Below are 16,876 nucleotides of genomic sequence, written 5' to 3'. Positions count from 1 at the left end.
TAGTGGAATTCATGGAATGGGAAGTGACACAGTTCTTTTAAACAGTGTTACTGATGTTGGAAAAAAACCCCAGTTTTTGACCAGAGTCATTGCTTGGGGACCATTTTCTTCAAAAGAAAAGTTGGAACTAAGTATACCAATATAGGCTTAGTAACTGTAGAAAATAAATGTAATAGCAAGTGTTTTTGAGTAAAGAATATATCTGATAGGGAAAATCGACACTGTACTTATGATGAAAATAGAAAGGAAGCTTGACTGCATCTTAAACAATTCTTTTGAAAGGAGTAGAAGTTAGACTGGTGATCATCAAAGATATTTCAGGGTTTTTGTAGTTCATTCTGTAAAGAAAAGGGACATGGAACTTGAGCCTAACAATAAAAGATTTAAAAAAAAAGTCTTTTAAATGTATTTTAAGTCTGCTTTATGAGAATAAAAATTTAGAGACTCAAACCAGAGAAAAACATGAGTTTTTTTTGAGCCCTGAGTACCTGCTAGAGAATTTGTATGTTTTTCTTTAACCAAATGGAGCCACTTTTAGGTACATCCTTTAATTTGCCATCTAAAGAACTGCTTGTGCACCTGAGTGTGCAGTGGATTTCAAGTTCGAATAAGTGTGTTCTCTTGCATTCAAGTCCTAAATAATCAATTAAATACATAAAGAAAGCCCATGTAAGTAAGTTACAGAGAAAGGAGGCCAAACTTTCAGTACTGTTGATCAAGGGCATAACTGGAAAGATTCTAAATATGAGTTAAAACAAGCAATTATATTTCCTAAAGCTGTCATTTAGGAAAAAATTCTGAATGTCTCACTTGAATGTCTACCAAAATTGCCGTTAACCTTCTGAAAGAGAAATAGAACTAATGATTTGGGATACCGCCAAACAATTAGACCACTGAACAGACATTGTTCCACCAGCATCTATTATCAGAAATATCTGGATTTCTAAATGTCAGCTAAATAGGCTTACCCCACAAGCAAAGAGAAAGCTGACCTGACCTTTTGACACCACCTGTTCAGGAATGGGAATTTCTTAAGCAGGCTATTCTGCACAGATAAAAGGTTCACAAAATTTGACCTGGAAAGAATGGTTAAGGGAATTAGTTTTGTTTAGTCTAGAAAAGAGCAGACCGAGGGAGGATGTGATTACAATCTTTCAGTACATAAAAGAATGTTATAAAGATGCTAGTGATTGGCTTTCTGTGTCCACTTGGGAAAAAAACAAGAATAAAGATGTCCCATGCAAAGGTATTTAGATTATGTATTAGGAGAAAAAATTCTAATAATAAAAATAGAGAATGTGATGCACACTACATAAGAAAATTCTCATCTCATTAACTGGAAATTTTCAAGAATAGTTAGACCAACACTTGTCATTAATAGGTAAGATTGCTAGTGTTATTCATGGTGCAAGGTGAATAGGTGGATGTATTACATGATCTCTTAATAGTCTTTGCCCATCTTTCATTTGCTGCAGCTGATGCATTTGGCAAGACAATCTAGATTTGTTATATTGGATATAAAAATAATTGCATATTCTGAGGCTTTCTATTTGTAGAGGGTACTTCAATAATAAAATAAATATATATTTTTTAAAAATTCTGATTAGGTGATTAAGGTAACACCATTACAAGGAAAGCAGAATAATAGGTAAGGAAATTATACAACTTGATTATTGGCTTTGGATGCAGAAGTCTCTTAACAAGAGCAGTGAGTTTGCTAGTATGGATTTCTTTTTCCCTGTTACTTGAGTATCACATATTGTTTTTTGGTTGATGTTAATAACAAGGAGCTGAAAATTGCAATGAATAATCATCCCATAGAGATATACGTAGGGCTGAAGCATGGCATACCCCCTCAAAAGAACAGAAGAACCATCAACATTATTTTATCTTTCCTAAATCCTTGTAAAAGCTATTAGACAACATTTCACAGTATGATCCATCACGAGCTCAAAAGCAACTGAGTAACAGTGAAAAAATAAACTAGAGAATATAGGTTATGTGTAGGCCTTTATTACATATTACAGATTGAAATGAAATTGTATGAAGGTTTTAATACTCAGTCTGTGTTGGTACCAGTTGCCTGTTGGTGGTTGAAAGTGTAACATGCTTGAAGATCAGTTTCTTATGTTTGATATCGGGTATAAGAACATAAAGATATGTTAGAGATATACAGTCTTACTGAAGCATTTATTTAGATGCATAAATAAAAAGTAGTGTCAAACATTGGGGCTTTCATTTTACAAATTAAGCAAACTACTTGAGTTGTAGCTCCCTGTATTTTCAGTTAGTCTATGAAAGAACATGATGATATTTTTCTCTTTTTTTCCTCTTGAGTTTAGGAACTGGTTATATTTTTTATTACATACATGTTTTGTTTTGTTTTGTTTTCCTAGGTACTGCACAATGGACTTGTGATGGAAATGAATCATCCAACAGCTGGGAGGATCGCTGTTCCAGGTTAGATGTTTAATCCTTTTTTTCTAAATTAAATACTACATGACATCCTGAGTGTTTCTGGAACTCAGTTGAGGACATGATGCATCTTCACATTTCAGTCAAATGGACAAAAGTTTATCCAGGCTGACATTTGTGCTCATAGTCATTCCAGTAGCAGAAAAATGGGTTAAAATGTGTGTTAGAATAGCTTCTGATTTCCATCGGTCAGTTGTCATAAAACATGAACATAGATTTGATAATATTTGCAAACTCCCACTGCTAGAAATATTACTGCTAAGTCATCTACATGAATATGTGAATCTCTTTTTGATTTAGGTATATTTTGAAGGTTATACAGGCTTCTTTTAGGGACATTTCTGTTGTAGAAAAAAAAAAGAAGACAAAAGAGAAAGGAAATTTATACTGAAGACTTAATGAAGATCAAGATGAAGTTTTAAATAGCTATTTTGTATTTCCAAAGAATACAGAAGTAATAAATTAGTCCCTCCTCTTTTAAGCTCTAAATGGATCAGGAGCTGGTGTAGCTTTCCTTCCATTAGAGTTAGTTATGGAATGATGTTAGATTCATCCAGAGCCATTATGAACATTCAGATCCTTGCAGTTGTCTCTGTTTTGACCATTGATCCTTATCTGATAATCTATTAGCTATTGGGTCAACTCTTCCTGCTGCTCTATGCTTTTCTCTCTCCCAGGCCACATTGAGAATTGTTTCTCTGTTCGTTCAAAGTACCATGTCATGTCTGTTTATATAAGAACTTACAATTTGATTTTCTGTTCTAATTCCACCCTCTGACACAGCATCCAGTTGTCATCAATTTCAGTTGACTTGAGCACATGTAGTGTTATGCAGAATATGACCCATAAAATTTATCTTAATTTGCACATCCTGGAATCACACTGAGATGCAGAAAGAATGATTTGAAAGAAACCAATCCCATATTAGATCATGTTTTCTGCATGAATAGAGGGGGTGTTTTTCTGCATCTATGTGTATGCTCCATATTTGCTCTTTAAAACAGTTTGCATTCTACATTCCAAGTCTCACTAGACTTGGATGTTCAGTTGATTGTATTAAAAATGCTTCTAATTTAGATGCACATATCTGGAAGTAGTAATCCCTTTTTTAATTTTTTTACAGAAAGGCAATCCTGGTTTATTTATCCAAAATTAAAAGACAAATAAGAGATTTTGATTTAATTATTTTTAAAGAAATAGACAGAAAAGCCTTGCAGATGGTAGAGGAAGTGTGTAAGGTTTTCATGTTGCATACAGTGTATAATCTATCTTAGAGAAAGCAAATACTCCTTAAGGGGATAGGTTAAACTGCAAGAAGAGGAAAGAGATGAAAGGAATGTTCTAATGTCTGTCAGCAGCGATAGAAAGTATTGGCAAGAAAGTGAGTTTTTACATAGGTAAGCCATAGTACTTCCCAAATCCTTAGTTATTTTTTATTTTATTAAACTAGTGACACTGCACTAAACTAAAATAAATCATCTTAATCTCTAATGGTTTGCCATTTAGATGGACTTCTATGAAGAGTTTCTTGTATTGAAGCAGATGGCTGAAATGATTATTGGATATTTGAGCAGGAAGAGTAAAATTCCTTCCCTTCCTAGCATGGGAGGATAAGGAGGGGAGAGACAGGGGAAGGAAGGGTGAAGAACACTCATTCAGTGTGAGTAGAATGGACCTATTGATATCACTGGAAAGACAGTGCATTGCTCTGTCCCAAAATTGAAGTGCATAGGTGGGTTTGGCTGCTGTTGATGGTAGGTAATGGAAGTATCCTGGATTTATTCTGCTCAGTGATGTACCTGAAGAGCACAGGGAAGAGCGTGCAGAGAAGGCCTCCAGTAGATAAGCTTCTTCTCAACAACTATTTAAAATAGTGTTTCTTTTCAATGCGATTATATTTTAATATCTTGGAATTGGTAGAGAACAGCTTTACTAAGCTCTCAGTTTCTGCCTCAGGTTTGCTTATTAAGGAAAATTAATATATTAATTTGAATGTTGAAACTGAATAGGCTAAAAATGTCTGTCCTTAAAGAGACTGAGGAGACTCTGATCCCAAAATAAAAAGAGGTTACTCTTATTTCTTAACCATATAAGTCAGATTTTAATGTGTCTTTTAGTATTTGAATTGGACATCACACTTGAGGCTCTTAACAGAGGTCAGACTTGTGCTGCCAAGTAAAGTTTTGAGTGCAGTGACATGCACTTATTAAGTGATAGCATGCTGGCAGTTTTCAGCTCTAGCATGCATCTAGCATGTTGATTTGCAGTAGTCCTTCTCCAGGCATGGCTCCAGTTGAAGAGTTCATTCAAATCTGTGTGTGAATTCTCCACTGTAGATCTTGCAGCTTGAAATTTTGAGGGATTTTGCCATTAACTTTAATGTAGGCTACATTTTTAAGGTTGGACTTGGTAATTTATACTTCTCCTTTGCTTAAATATCTTTTGATATGGTTATTGAATTTGGTTCTTTCCTCACCTAGTGTATGTTTTCCCCCTTGCAGTTTTTAAGATTCCCAGCCTGAGGTTATACTGTGTGCTGATAAGTGCATCATCAGATAGTGGTGAAACAAGAGTGGGAGAAGTTGAATTACAAAACCCATATTTCTACTAATTTTCCTTTTCAAAATCTATATTTATGGTAGGAGAGAAAGAGACCTTGCATTTTGATATCTCTTGTTTCAAGTATTCATGAAAAACGTCTATGCACATATACACTGCTACTACTAGTATCAAGATATCTTAGATTCAGGAATGGATATGAAAAAGGAAGTTCATTGTGCCTGACTAAGAGTGACTGTATAAAAGATTGTGAGAGCATTTTGAAGAAAAATGTGGTTCTGTTGCAGTTCAGTGATTAGGATAATGTTTCACATATATAATTCAGTATATTCATTCCATGAAGTTATTCTAGAACTGACTTATATACATATACTTGACATATCATATAGAATGTGCAACACTGTGAGAGAGCCTTGCTTGAGTCATTCTTCCCAGGACTGGTTCATCTGATTGCAGGGCTGAACTTATGAATCTCCTCTGTCTCTATATCTGAAGTCAGCTTAATCATCTGCCAAATATAATCAAGAACTGGAGCACCTCAGCTGAAAAGGCTGGAGGAGGGTGAGGAGCTGGTACAGACTGTGGTAAAGGCAGCCTCAGCAGCCCTCCAGTACCTACAGGAAGGTTATCAACACAATAACTTCTTCACAGCAGTGCGTGGTGGGCAGATGAGAGATGAGAGATTCAGCCCTGCATATCAGGAAAATCTTTTTCATCATGACAACAGCCAGGCAGTGGAGGAGGTTACCCAAAGAGATTGTGCATGCTCTGTTCTTAGACATTTCTAAACTACTGCTATATAAAGCCAGGGACAACCTATTTGACCTCAGACATGACTCTGACCTGACCCAAGCAAGAGCTTGGACTGGAGACCTCCCCAAGTCCTTTCCAATTTGGATTATGTTCTTATTCTGATTAAATGTAGTATGTCTTCCTCAGCTCTGTTGTGCTTAGCCCTTTCCATAGAGGTCTGAAGGAAAAATTATATAGTTTAGTCAAATGGGGAATGTAGAGCACAGAAAGTACTTTTGAGGGTAAAAAAATTATAGGGGAAAGATGTTTTATGCAGTGCCAGATTGCAGATGATGCTGGATGGCACAGAGACAGTACAGTTAACTGAAGGGACAACATTTCAAGAAGGTTTAGCATCTGGGTTAGTCTGGAACTACTTTGTCAAAGAGTAATGGACTTTTACAAAGTGTGGTAGCATGTGAATTTCTGGAAGCCACTGAATATTCTGAGTGGCAATATGGAGCATGATGGGTACCAACCCATACTGATTATGTAGAAAAAAACTAATGGATACAATGCAATCTTTTCCAAACCTTTTCAATTACCATCTATTTATATGGTTTAGGACACTGATAATAATATTCCCAACTTCTGCATTATCTAGTCTCTAATGCTGGCTTTTAAAGGCTGCCAATTTTTGTTTTAAGCCAAAACAGTTTGCAATATGATTTTTTTTTAAATGAAAAAACCACAATGATTTCAGCTGTCCCTAACAAACTAACCTTTGTAGAATTTATTAACTAGCAGGAACCTCTGTGAACTAGACCTCATTTCTGACCCCTTCTAAGCCATAGAGAACTGGGGATTTGGATATAAGCCTACACTTCGGAATCATCTCTGATCAAACAGGAAACAATATAACTGTAGAAATAGTGTGAAACACCTCTTCCAGACAAAACAACTATTCTTAGTTGTGATAATGTTTATATTGTATGTTCTCCTCATCCCCATTTCCTGAGTTGATAAACACCATCTATGTCTGTCCTTTGGCCCATGATCTGCATCAAGGATGACTTTAATGCTCAGAAAGGCCAATTTCTTACCTGGCTTATGATTTCCTTCTGTGTTCTTGAGATAACGTGTTTGGGGGACTGCTCCAAGCTCAGTTAAGAAAAGCAGTACAGGATTCCTACTTGACATAGATTTCTTGGACTGAATTCAGGCAACTTATATTAATTAATCAACCCACTCAGGAGAAATGTCCCTTTTTCCAGTCTTCTCCTGTCAGTGTGCATTACAAATATACTACTGAAACAGGAAAGACTTTTTTTTCCAGAGGTAGGCTTTTCCTGTTGTATGATTCATTAAATGGTGTCATGGATCCATGGAGATTAATTTTCATCAATCTCTTATAAGAATGGTTTTAAGAAATAAGATGAAGAGGCAAGTAATCTAATAGGACTTCCTTACTGTGCCACAGATTTCTTCCTTAACCTTGGACAAATCACTCTCTGTGTCTCACCTTACTAATTGTTTGCAGTTTTTCAGATCTGGGTTTGTAGTTGAACAATACTTTGATTGCTAAGAGAAGGAATTTGTTGGGAAAACTCTATGTGTTATTTTAAATATGTATTTCTATTTATTATGCATGCATTTCTATTTACTTTCTTCATATATGGGAAAGATCAGTTATAGAAATAACACTGGGATATCTATGTATTTGATCAGTACATTTCAATACAGGGAGCAGATATGGCTGTTAGGGACACATGCTATCTTTTTTTGACCATTTAATGTAAGCGTAGTGGGGGCAGCTTCAGTAGGACTAGATGTATGGCAGAGAAGAGTGACTTCCACATGGGGGAGGTTTGCAGGAAATTAAGGAAGTCTGCACTCCAATCCATTGTTTCCTGCAGCTAGGAGATCCTACAATATAGAAACAACAACATAAAAAATCCCAACTTTTTTGCAAGAACCTCTGCTTGAACTTCTGATCCTGTCTGCTTCTCATCAGGCATTTTTCTCATATGCGTGTGTGCTCGCCTGTGTGCATGCATGTGCTTAACTGATGTTGATTGAAAAATTTTAATTTCACTTCACTATTTATGGTACATTGGAGACAAACAGCTTCACCGGCATTACTGTTACCTCATTCACCTTTTTTAGTCATCAGGGCTGACTATTTATGTCTTTTACATTCACAGAGCTGATTTCAATTTTGAGGAATTCAGGACCATTACAGGAACTCACCAGAAATGATGTATGACAGCTCACCTAGCTGTCCTCAAAACACTTAAAAAAACTCTTAATAAATATATAAACAGTATATTCCTACTGATTGCAAAAGCAGAAAAGAGATGGTGGGAATGGCAAAGAATATGTTATAAGCTTCAGGATTATGTAGAAAAGGCTAGTATATCTTTTTAATAAATAATATTTTAATTTGGAATTTCTTAAGATTTATTTTAAAATAAAACATAAACAACAAACCTTTTAATATTTTTGCTCCTCTGTCATACATTTCCAAAGTATTTCTTTATATTTTAGAACTTGCTGTATCTCCTGAAATGGTCTTAATGCCACAGTTGATACTTTTAAAGTTAATATTTTTAGGAAGAAAAGCCAGCTGTCTCTTACCTACATCTGGGACTTCAGTTGTTGGAGGAATTAAGAAATAGTGGAAGTCTTTTCCATCAGTCTCACAGTGACTGAGTAGCAGTACTGACAGGGACCAACAGTGTTGTGTGTCACTCAGGCAATGGCTCTCTGGGACTAGTGTTCAGGACCTCTATGCTGGACTCTTCTCTTGTCAGACCCTAGGTTTCTCTGTCTGTCTTTAAGCTATGGCAGTCAAAGTTGTTTTTCTCTCCAGGACCTGACACTGCCATATCAGGAGGAGACATAAAAATTTTTCAGGGGACAAGTGGGGACATTTTCCTGCTCTGTACATAATAAGTAAAATGGTGCTTGAAGTATTGCTGAATGTTGATCAGTAATTATAATTCTACGTACTGGAGAATATTTTCTTTATATTTTCTTCCATGTGTCCTAAGCTATATTCGGATTTTCTTTAAACTAGACATAATTCTTATGGAAACTTAACAGTATCACCTTGCTGTTACATAGGGGAGGGTGAAATAAAAGCTGAAGTATTAACTGGATAGCCAAATAAACTAATTAGTTTCCCACCAAGAGTGACAGTCTGAGAATTCAGCTAAAAAACAATGTTTTTTTCTTTTTTGAATATATTTGCCACTTCTTTCTTTGTAAGTAATAACTTAGAAAGTAGTTTCTTAACTCTCACTCCGTAACAAGCACAGCCAGGTGCTCACATAGTTCAGGGTGTGTGATTGTAAAGATATGTCTACATGCCTCAGGTGTGTTGTAAAACAGCCAAATTACTTCAACACCCATAAATTGTTCATGTATCTTTATGATCTTTAATAATTATTGGATAAGAAAAGGAATCTACTGTCAGCTAAAAAGAGTTTGTTTTCATTAAATGTAAAAATATGTTTTAAACATTTAGACAATTTTACTTAATCCCTAGGATACTGAGTAGACTAATCCTCATTTGTGTTTCCGCCATATCGTCTTGGCCCAAGCCCTGCCTTCCCATGAATGGAAAGAATGATTGAACTTAACCTGTTTTCTCTGAACCTAGACTGAACAATTTTGTGGTCAGCAGTGGCCATTAGATCATGTGGTCTGCCTTTTCATGGCATTGACCATACAATTTCATCAAATAAAACTGACTTGTCTATCCTAACACTGTATGCAGAAGGTTTAAATTACGACAGAACAGTTGTAAACAAGTGTAATCCAAGGTCTGTGGAAACAGTAGGCATTAGGTCAAGACCTGATTACAAAAATCTTCCTGACACAGAGTCTGTTAACATACAGAACAGAGTCCACTAAGAAGACATAAAATCCCTGTTTCTTTGGCCATCTTAAACTAAACTGAACATAACAGAAAGTAGAAGCAGTTCACCAGTATAAAAGCCAGATAATTGTTCTGTTAAAGGGAATTGATGACTTAATGAATTTCAAAATTCGATGTGAGTTCATTGCTTTAAATTAAAGTTGTTTAGAGATTATGCCTGTGTCAGGACAATAAAAAATTTATTTTGATTTATGTGTAAGTGGAGTGTTCCTCATGGATTTTGAATGGGATGCAGAGATGAAATGAGGCAGAAGCTTGCAGATTAGAACAAGCTTTTTAATATTCTTTGCAAGCTGTTTTAAGGTACATCACAAGGAACAGCAAATCAGACCCATTTGTGAAGAGAGGAAGTACAATTTATAAACATGTGGGGCAAAAAAAATTTTAAAGCTGATGATGCACAAATACCCAATTCCAGTTGTCCAATTTGCACATACTGAAAGCACAACTGCATGCACACCTCTGCTATATTCGAGCCCAGGAACACAGACATACTTATACAAGCTCATATAAATTCATAGCAGTTTGATAGTGTTCTAAAGAAATCACAAGATTCTTTTGCTAAAAAATTAAACTGCATTACTTTGACTGTGAGATTTAGAATCCTACATGAGTAAATCTATGATGAAAACTGTCCTGTAATTTGAAACATTCTAGTTTTCACATTTTTTCATACATAGGGGTATAGAGAAGATAAAGAAGAGGCATAGATCTTTGTGTTGGTATTATTTACCTTTGGTACCTTCCTAAAAGGCTAGAATAAGGACTTACATTGTAATTCCTGAAAGGGAATTTTTACTTCCTGACTTCCTGACTACTCACAAATCAATGTCCCCACTGTATGATTTAGTAGTTGTTTTATCTCAGAACTGAATGCACAGTTTAATAGCTTACTTTTGTACTCCTTGTATTTGCTTGGATTTCCTGAGGAAAAAATATCGGAAAATGCCGATGTGTCCTTTTGCTTCTTGTAGGTTTAGGTACCATGCTCTAGCTTTCATTGTCTCTAAAAGTGTTGTGAGAATACATGGGTAAAGTGTAACTTTGACATAGATGCATGGCAATGTTAGATCGGAAGATACCACTTTAACCTATCTTTCAAGTGCTTCTGTAATACTGACACTGTAGAGAAAACTACCGGGGGAAAATGAGAGAAACTGGAGGATTAGCTCAGAATTTAAAAGAAAATCCTTAGTGTCTTCCTGTGATGCCATTCACCTTGTAAGAGTTATTATTCTGACCTATTTTAAGCCTTTCAAAATGTTATCTAGTGTGGCGATACCTTGGAATCTTCCTTCCAGTTGACTTTCAGAAAGCAAGCAATACCATGTTTACTACTCTAATATGACTATTAGATTCCCACTGCTGGATGGTTCACTACTCAAAGCAGCATCATCCACCAACAACGTCCACGTGGCAATTTCTTACCATTTCCATGAATTTGCATTTATGTTTTACTTTTTTTTAAAATGTTTGTTGTTTTCTTGTTTTTTTTTAATGTGGGAAGTTTTCGGTCAGTTGCTATACTGTGAGGCATAGCATATACTTCTCAGTTTCAGGTATTTTCAGAGATTGGTATTCTTTTTCCCACGTGTACGCAGCCATGGATCAAAATGAACCAAAAATCATTGATTGTATTTAGAAACTATAAGTCTAAAGTCTTATCTTACTCTTGGAAGTTAATAGTATACTGGGCACCAGTTCCAGTGAAATATAATAATGTATCATACTTCAATAACATAATCATATATTACACCTGTATCTTAATATGAATATATTATAAATTCTTATAAAGCATTGCCATCTTGATACCCATGGAGGTTATTTGGAGTTAAACTGTAGTGAGAGAAGAATTAGGTAGTTTTAGTGCATATAATTTATAAGAAAGGTGATTCAGAAAATTCAGAAATCCGAATATTTTATTTTTAATAGATAAACTTTTTTTCTTTTTTTTCCCCAAAGTGTTGTATAAAGGAAATTATTTGAAGTGAAAAGAAGGCTAAGCCCTGGTATCATGCTGAATTTTTACATGTTCCTCTTCAGACAGTATTTATGTGTAATTATAATTATCTTTGATATCAAAACCAGGAAAATATAATTATTTATTTTAAACCACATTTCAAATATTGAGTACATTCAGGGAACTTACATGCTCTGATGATTTATGGTGAACACACTGTTGAAGATAAATGCTTTAGTAACTTGTGGTTAATTTCTAAGCTCAGGATGAATGAATTAAACCAATGTTGTCTTATTTACAGTAAAGCATGTCCTCAGTAAAAGTGATCTATTCTTTTTTGAAGACTGGTGCTCTATTGCAGAGCTTTGTCATATAATTTTTCTGAATTTACTCTAATTAATGAGAAGTAATGATCAGTAATCCACTTAAATGTACTGTAAAATATCAAACCTCATATGTGCAAGACAAAATTTAAGCATTCCAATTCATGGTACACTTTGTAATGTATTGAATGATAATTACACAGAGATATTAACAGGATCCATTTGTAGAGGCTCTTTAAAAAGACAAGAGGTAAGACTGAAAGCTCGATCATAATTTAGGAAATTTCTGTCTTCTAGTGTTTAATGTCTTTACCGGAAGAGTAATTAGTAGCTCAAAATTTAGTTTTATATTTGAGTAGTGTAACCATTACCAACCCCGTATCTTGTAAAATGAAAGAAATCCCACTCCTGGTGACCAGGACATTTGAATCACCACTTTGGGAAGGAAGGACTGTGTATTGGTTTGCCCATCATACTGGGATAGTAGCTGATTTCCACTTCCTCGCTGCTTTTAGCTACTTAACTAGCAATACCTATGGCCCAAAGATACTGATCCAGGCAGGAATGTGATTATATTTAATTCAGAGGTTTTTTCTGCATGCAGATGTAATAGATGTACAACTCACACAGCCTTTGAAAGACTTGCAGCTTTTGATTATACATTGGCTTCTTCCACAGGTCTCATATTTCTATGTCTAGTCTTTCCTAAATACTGCAACTGTGAAATAGAATGACTGAGACATGCTGGTAGAGAAAACAACTTTGTCCTGAACTTTAAGATATAATGAATATAAAGTTCATTGACAAGTGGTCTTCTCCCACTGGTAACATTCAACCTACAATAAAACCCAAGCTGATTGAATGGATTGACATCTATGTAGTTGTAAGAGAACTATATAATAGGAAAAAAGGCAAATTACTAAGACATGTGCCAGAGTACCTAACACTCTCATGTGACCACTCACCATACAGGATATGACATAAATTATGCTTTTTAATGCTATTACATCTATTGGCAAAAAAATGAGAAAATATATCCAATTAGTTTTTCTTTCCTTTATACTTTGATTTCATAGACTAGAATGATGAATTTAAGCCATATATGTTGTGTATTGTGGTTATGTTTTCTATATGATGATGAAATTTATTTGTCTGTGTGTGAAAAAGTAGTAAGTTTAAATTTATGTGTTTTTTTAATATTTTCTTTTCTAATCTTGTGTGTTAGATCTTATTTACCCCATCTTGACCCAAGGTTTCTTTGGCATATTTTTCTTCAGTAATTTAATTTGGCCCAGACATCTATAATGTGGGCACATACGCTCTCTCTCTATAAATATACAGTGTACTCTTATGTTATATATATGTTACTATGTTACATATATTACTATATATAGAGAGTAATATATATATATATTACTATATATATACTAAAGGAGGTCCTGCACAACAGCATATGCTATGCCATTTACGTTGTCCATTTGGATTAGAAGGAATTAAGTAATTTAACATGAAAGTATATTATCCCTTGAGAGTTGCTTCCTCTGTTATGTCAACTAACATATGGGCACAGGGTGAAGAACTGACTGAAGGGCAGGGCTCAAAGGGTTGCAGTGAACAGGGCAGTATCTGTCAGGTGACCAGTTACCAGTGGAGGGCTCAATTCTAGAGCCAGTTCTGTTCAATCTTTCTATCAGTGATCTGGAGGATGCAGTTGAATGCACAGGTAGTAAGTTTGCTGATGATACTAAACTGGGAGGTGCTACTGACTCCCGTGGGACAGGAGGCCTAGCTGTGCAGAGGGATCTGGATTGATTATTGCATTGGGCAATCGGCAGTGACATGAAACTGAACAAGACCAACCAAATGCCAAATTATGCACCTGGGATGGAGTAATTCCAGACACGAGTCTAAACTGGGAGAGGAGTGGCAGGAGAGCAGCCCTGCAGAGGAGCCTCTGGGAGTGCTGGTTGGCAGGAGGCTCAGCAGGAGTCAGCAGTGTGTGCCCTGACAGCCAAGGGGACAAACCACATCCTGGGGTGCATCAAACACAGCATCACCAGCCAGCCAAGAGAGGTGGTTGTCCCCCTGTACTTAGTGCTGGTGCAGTCTCACCTTGAGTACTGTGTGCAGTTCTGGGCCCCATCATTTAAAAAGGGTGTGAAGGTACTTGAACGTGTCCTGAGATGGGCACCAAAGCTGGGGAAGGGCTGGAAGAAATGGACTCTGAGGAGAGGCTGAGGACACAGAGTTTGTCCGGTTTGGAGAGGGGGAAGCTGCTCCTGCTCACTGGTCTCTACAGCTTCCTGAGGAGGGGAAGTGGAGAGGGAGGTGCTGAGCTCTTCCCTCTGGTACTCAGTGCCAGAATGTGCGGGAATGGCTGAAATCTGCCTCTCTCAGGGGAAGTTCAGACTTGACATGAGGAAACTTCTTTACCCAAAAGGTAGTCAAACACTGGAACAGATCTCCTGGAGAGGTGGTTGATGCCCCATGTCTGTCATTGTTTAAGAGATGTTTGGATAGTGCCCTTAAAGCCATGCTTTAACTTTCATCAGCTCTGAAGCGGTCAGGCAGTGGGACTAAATGATCACTGTAGGTCCCTTCCAACTGAACTATATTCAATTCTATTCTGTTCCATTCCATTCTCTTCTTCCCGAGGCAGGATATGCTCCTCAACTGAGTGGTTGCAAATCCCTGGGAACCCTGCTTGAGGCCTGCCCTGGGAGTCTAGAAAACTTCCTTTCCTGGGATGAGGGGCACAGGGGTTACCTTTGTGGTGCATGAGCAGCAGTACCTGGCCAAAATAGCACAAAGTAGTCCTGGTGAGGGGCCATGTTCAGTGTTGCAGAGGAAAGCAAAAAATCCCTGGGGACACTTGCTGGTCCATCATGAGGGATAAAAAAAGCCTTCCTCCCCTCAACTGCAGGGCGCAAGAGGCCATCTTTGTGGTGCATGCACAGCAGGCAGCAGCCCAGCCCAAAGGGACTTGAGGTCATGCTCAACCCTGCAGAGGAAGGCAAAAAAGCCCTCAGGATCGGTGCCAATCTGCATCAGGAACAGATTCCTTCCTGACCCCAGTGCTGGTCATTGGCTATTCCTTGAGCGTGTGAGCAAGACCTGCCCCTTCCTCATGCCACAGTCTGGTCACACCTTCTAGGAGATGTCTAAGCCCTATTCTTCCTGAAGTCATCTCAGGGGCTTTTGAGAGTGGTCAAATGCCCCCAGTGTGATCTGTGTTGGGGGCAAAAATACTTCCTGTGCCTGACAGAGCACCAGTGGGTGCTACAAGTCACTGGGGCCCCTGACAATATCTCTGCATCGCATTTCATACAACTGCTGACTCAGGCTCCACAGGGGCTGAGGATGGCAAGCTCCACGCAGTGTTCCTCAAGAAGGTGTTCCCTTGGTCTTGTCACTGCTATCTGGCTGAAAAAGCCCGACAGCCTCAGGCACCTCCAAGGGCTGGTGGATCATTTTATCTCCTGAGGGGCTTGCTCTCTGATGAAGATGACTCTCAAACCTGCTATTGCTGTCATATCACCTTATCCTACTGAAACTAAGCTGCACAGCTCCTCTGTTAAATACAACCATTGGCTGTGCTTATACATGATACACAACACCCCTCAGCCACAGAGTAAAACTTTCAGAGTTAATTTGTCCCTTTAACCTTTCTAAGAGTTATTTGCCTAGCTTGATTTGTGGGAAGATGTTCAGGTCTTAGCTAAAACCCTGTCAAATCTTCTTTGCCTTTAGCATTTAAGACTTGAAGTGCTGAAAGACTGAGGAGGTACTATTCTTTTGTACCTTGGTGCCAAAATTAGTACGTAACTTCAGACCGTGTAAGTAGGGGCATTTATACCATATACATTCATTGTTTGTGATGATGCCAGAAATGAAAGACAGGGCTTTGGTTCCCTGAGCATGAACTCTGCAGGGATATAAAGAGCATGCATGATTTCCTCACCAGTTCACAAAGGGCAATTTGATACTACACTGTTTATGGTGAGATTGTTTTCTGGGAAAGAAGTCTCAAATGGTTTAGTGTTCTTTACTGTATTTTTCCTTGCACTTTCCCTCCTTCCAGTCACCATTTTCTTCTGTAGGCTGTCCATGCCCATAAATCAGCTGCTTAGTCTTTCGCTGCATTTGTTCCAGATGGAATTTGTCTTCTTTGAACTTGAAAAATGAGAAATGTACACAGTCGTACAGGTGAGCTCTTACCAGGGTTTTGCACAATTCTTACCTTTCATATGGAAATATCTTGCCTGACACACAAGAATGCATTTGCCTGTATTACATTTATGGCTTATAGGCATCCTGTGGTCTATTTGTGCCTCCTGGAATATTTTCCTACTTTGATGGTTCCAAACTGGAGCAGAAACTCATGGCACTCCACCTGTCATTGTACTACTTATTTCTATCCTACAGTTCTTCACAGAATTGATGTCAGGGATGTCTCTTATGTCAGAGCCTCAGGTGGTGGGGAAGATGGAGGCTGTAGAACTATACCATGAATAGAACTTCTTCTGCCTCATGGGTGCCATGAAATCCAGAATATGATGTGGACAGGGAAACCTACATTTCTTGATGTTTTTCTGCAATCTAAATTCAGAAGATATGACCATGAACTTCCCTGTTTCCTACATTTGATGACAACAAAGCATGAAGGATGGAACTTGAGAGATGTGTTAATGAGGTTTCCACCCATCGGTAGTCTGCTGGAGTCCAGCTCCACACAGTCACAACCAGCAGATCCAGCCCTCCACTAGCCAGCTGAAGTGGTGAGGCAATTGGACTAGATGACCTCTACAGATCTATTCCAACTCAACTATTCTCTTTCATTCTATTCTATTCTATTCTATTCTATTCTATTCTATTCTATTCTAT

The 16,876-nt window shown here is 37.4% G+C and overlaps 1 protein-coding gene across 5 annotated transcripts in view; it reads left to right on the top strand.

Moving 5' to 3' along the window:
* SUGCT (succinyl-CoA:glutarate-CoA transferase) overlaps positions 1-16,876 on the top strand; it is a 313,399-nt gene that overhangs the window by 257,020 nt on the left and 39,503 nt on the right. For all 5 annotated transcript variants that reach the window (XM_027655985.1, XM_027655984.1, XM_027655986.1 and 2 more), the window contains one exon: positions 2,397-2,460. In XM_027655985.1, the coding sequence (XP_027511786.1) occupies positions 2,397-2,460 (64 nt within the window). The remainder of the gene's footprint in view (positions 1-2,396; positions 2,461-16,876) is intronic.

Source organism: Corapipo altera, unplaced genomic scaffold, assembly GCF_003945725.1.
Source record: "Corapipo altera isolate COAL_440 unplaced genomic scaffold, ASM394572v1 59, whole genome shotgun sequence".
In the NCBI taxonomy this organism is placed as follows: Eukaryota; Metazoa; Chordata; class Aves; order Passeriformes; family Pipridae; genus Corapipo; species Corapipo altera.
Note: the sequence above shows the minus strand (reverse complement) of the source record. Positions and strands in the feature narration are given on the sequence as shown.